Source organism: Eurypyga helias, unplaced genomic scaffold, assembly GCF_000690775.1.
Source record: "Eurypyga helias isolate BGI_N326 unplaced genomic scaffold, ASM69077v1 scaffold37662, whole genome shotgun sequence".
Lineage (NCBI taxonomy): Eukaryota > Metazoa > Chordata > Aves > Eurypygiformes > Eurypygidae > Eurypyga > Eurypyga helias.
The window spans coordinates 1-3,891 of record NW_010235968.1 but is presented as its reverse complement, the minus strand read 5'-3'; the positions used below and the strand labels follow the sequence as shown (position 1 = coordinate 3,891).

Genomic DNA, 3,891 nt, shown 5'->3' with positions numbered 1-3,891 from the left:
CAAGACGGCCTGAGCATCCAGCGGGTGTTCTCGGTGTTCGGCTGCAAAAGCTCGATTTCAGTTACTCCATTATTCCATTCCTAATAAAAAAACTGCCATGTTACGGGCAAAAAGTATTCCTGGAGTGTGCAGAAAGGCTCCTGGCTACAGCCCCACGGACACTGAAAGACCAGCGCAGGGTGCACATCCTTTCAGCCAACGAGGACAGCTTCTGGTGGAGAAGGTAGTGCTTAAGGGGCAGTTTTCTCCGTAACGGAGGAGTCAGAGGCAAAATATACATTTGATATAGTTAAAAACTTGTATCTTGGCTTACTTACATAGCATATGGCACGTCTGTTTAAGCATGATAAGTGTCTGTTCCTTGTTTTATCTCACACAGTCGCAGCAGGAAATACGCTCTGTAAGACTAAAACATCCAACGCTATTGTGGTAATACTGTTTTTCCTCAATTTCAGGAAGCTTTGTGCAAGAGTGAAAGAGCTCGAGTTACGGAAAAGCAGAAACATGCTCCCGTGTGGACGCTCAGGAAGAGCCCACCACCTGACTGGTATCTCCCACTTGACCACGGCAAACCAAATTAGCAAGACTCTCTTGCTGTCTTTTGCCAGTGATGTGGCACACAATGCAGAACTGTGCTGGGTTTCTTTTCTTCATGTCATCTTGAAATTATACACCTGTAGCTGTGCACTGCAATGCTTCATTACTCACTCAAAAATACTGAGAGTTTATTTACAAACACCAGGTGTTTTTTAAAGGGAGAGTTGAGGTCCTTAATGCGATTCTGGTCTTAGTACTGTCTTACACCTTAGGATTTCATCTCAGCAGGCAACTCCCAAATTAGTGCATACGTGATCTAGCTCCTCTTGCTAGATGAGGACCCCTTCCCCTACCAGTCCCTGCTGTGCAGTTTTGGAACAAGGGACCCACCCCAAGCCTGCCAAATGGGAAACCAAAAGCTGGAACTCCTCCCTGCCAGTTCAGGACAATCACAACCACTGGCATTTAAAAGGCATTTCCCCAATTTCACTGTTGTTTTGTGTTAAGAGCTTCCTACCTGGTAAGATGATGTAGACCCTGAAACTGCAACACTGCCTCTTTGCACAACAGCAGTGTTTATCAATGACAGTATCCAACAAAAATAAAAGGTTTAAATGAGTTGAGAGATCTGTTTTGTTTACTGTAACTAAGTTTCTAAGGGTTTGTCCTTAGTTATGTGGCAATACCAAAAAAAAAAAAATCCAACCAACCCTTGATTTTGGCTTTGTCACAGTCTGTTTTCCATCTGTGCAAAGTACTTCAGTGAGTGTGTAAAAAAGGCAGTCAACAGCCAGCTGCTACCTCCTGTGTAGTACAGACTGCTGCGATGACCGTGACGCTTTCCTCGTAGCACAGGAATCTTCCAGGTGTGATTGAGGCAGAACAAAAATGCTGCTCGAGAGCGTATGGAGCAAGTGTAAGGCAGTGTAGGTTTGTTGGGTGTTTTATTGCTTAGATAGCCATTTCAAACAAACAGATACTTCATTAACATGGATTTGGGATATTTTTACTGTCACACATCTACAGTATTTCAACGTGCAGAAGGAATTGTTCATTCTTACTCCATTCTTTCCTCCTGCATTTGGCCGAGTAGCTCAGGCCTGATGAACAACAAACTCCTCCATCAGTGCGTATAAACTTTGGTGATATCAACGCATTTCCCTTCAGGAGGATCGTAGCCAGGAAGCGGTGGGGTATAATTAGGTCCCTCTCTCTCAAAGGGGAAAAGCCCCTCATCTCGTCGGATTGCTGCCTGATACAGCTCCTCGGATTCAAGGCGCAGTTCCTTGAGTGCCTCTTGTTGAGCTTCTACGAGGCTCCGAATCGCTTGCTTTTCTGCCTTATCTTGTTTCTGCTTAAACAAACACCACTTTTTCATAAGTAAAACTCTTCTTTCAGTCTCCTCATATGACAGAGGGGGAAGACTTCTCACCCTGATAAAGAAAAGGTAACGCTAATCCCAAAATAGTCTGTACACCAAAGAGCAAATTAAAACAAACATACGTGACACACAAACCCCCACCAAACCCGAAGGGTACATTTAAGGGTTTTCTACAGTCATTCTAACAGGAAATTCACGTTACTATTTTTTCGTTACTTTTAGGAGGAGCAAATAAAATACGTTTTCCACATCTTTGTTCTGGTAGAAGTAGGTAAGATTTTGTACCAGGGCTGGCAGTCCGCTGCACTTCTGCAGAGCAAGAAACCGGAAGCGTTTCGACCGCGAACGCAAACGCTCGGTGACAGACGGTCTGACTTACCTGTTGCTGTCAGAGTACTTAAGTGGCGTTATAAAATCCTCAATTGGAATCATTTCTGGGGCGGCTCTTTCCAGCTTCTTAATCTTCTTTTTCATACGATCTTTTTGTGCTTGCTCTCTCTTTACATCCACTTTCTTCTTCTTCTTTGGTTGTGCTCTACAAGGGAAGTACACCAATGAAAGAAGCTGTTTTGTCACTTAATCACTGGCAACTTCCACTTTTCTAAGGACTGTTCCTTCCCACTGGTTAATTTGGTCCCTAACACGTTCCAGCCGTTAGCTTTGTTCAAGTAATGGTGTTTCCAGGAGACGGTAATAGGTCTTGTGTGAGATTTTCTGCAAAAACAACTGTACCTGCCTGAGAAAAACAACCTCCAGTTTTGTGTTGAACTTCAGAATGACCCGAGAAGTTCCACAAAAACTGACTTGGAATCGTTCCGCACCTGCTCAGCACGCAGCAGAGCAGGTAACGGGTTTATCTGCAAATACTCCTGTCACCCCCCGTTAAAGAGCAGAGTAAGGTGTTCTGTGCATGCTTTTACAATCTCCACATTTGGCACCAAACGCAAGGTGCACGTGTTACTCTCCTGCTGCACTTTCTGTAGATCCGCAATATGCAAGGTCACGCACCCCACGCTCCACAAACACAACTCAGGGTTACAGGGCACCTCTGGGACATCAATTCCTGCCCTGCAGATTGAGTGACTTTCAGGGTGTGAAACAGTTTGGTGGTACCTAACAGCTACCAGGTTATTTCACATCTGGTGGCATCAAAACAGAACATGGGCACCAAGATGTAGCAGAGTGTGAACGCAGGCTGCCTCGCGTACCGCTGCGTGGGTCCACTGGGCTTTCATTTCCACTGCTGCTCCAAGGGGAATTCTGGAGCGCAGCTTAAATCCAAACTTCTCCGGCCACAAATACAACCACACGCAAGCGTAAGGTGCTAACTGTGTAGGTTACCATTAAATGCTCCTCCAGAGGCCAACTGTCCTTGGCTCCTTTTACGCAGAACGACTTAAAAGCGAGCATCCATAGTTAAAGGTTAGTTTGGAGTTGGGAAAATTGGGGGAACGCAGAGGATGGGAACACTTCTGCAGAAGTGATGGCGGTGGCACTCACCTCATGGGCAGGGATGCCCGGAATGCCAGCAGTGAAGTCTGCCAATGGCTTCCTCGGAACGGAACTGCCTGGGGCAAGCAGGAACTTGGGAAGGAAAAGGAAGATAATGCACGAGGAGAAACTGCCTGTAATGATGTGGATTCTACAAAATGTAAAAGCTGTCAGTCATAAATTAGGACAAGTTCCGAATCGTCTGCGGTTACTTCATTCAGTGTTTGTCCAGGGAGAACCTCAAACCCTTCTGCAAGGCACCTAAACCCGCAGTCTGGGCTGTGGGGTGCTGCAAACCCGCAAGGCACCGAGGGGCGGACAGACACATCTTTATGAACAGGGCTGAGCTGCGACAAGGCCCCTGCGAGGTGCCGATTGCGGCGAAGTAACGCCACCTCCGTCCGGAGCCGGCGGGAGGCGATGCCGACGGGGCGGATGCCGCGAGCGCGAGACCCGAACCGGGTGCTTTCGCCCTGGGGCGG

The 3,891-nt window shown here is 46.9% G+C and overlaps 1 protein-coding gene across 1 annotated transcript; it reads right to left on the bottom strand.

Annotated features, from left to right (window-relative positions):
- Nucleotides 1-1,660: 1,660 nt before the first annotated feature.
- Nucleotides 1,661-3,486, bottom strand: MRPL40 (mitochondrial ribosomal protein L40; the record flags this gene model as incomplete). The annotated part of the gene is made up of 3 exons (XM_010146930.1): nucleotides 1,661-1,970; nucleotides 2,298-2,453; nucleotides 3,419-3,486. Coding segments are annotated over 3 exons (534 nt in total), but the record flags the coding sequence as incomplete, so codon positions are not given.
- Nucleotides 3,487-3,891: the final 405 nt, after the last annotated feature.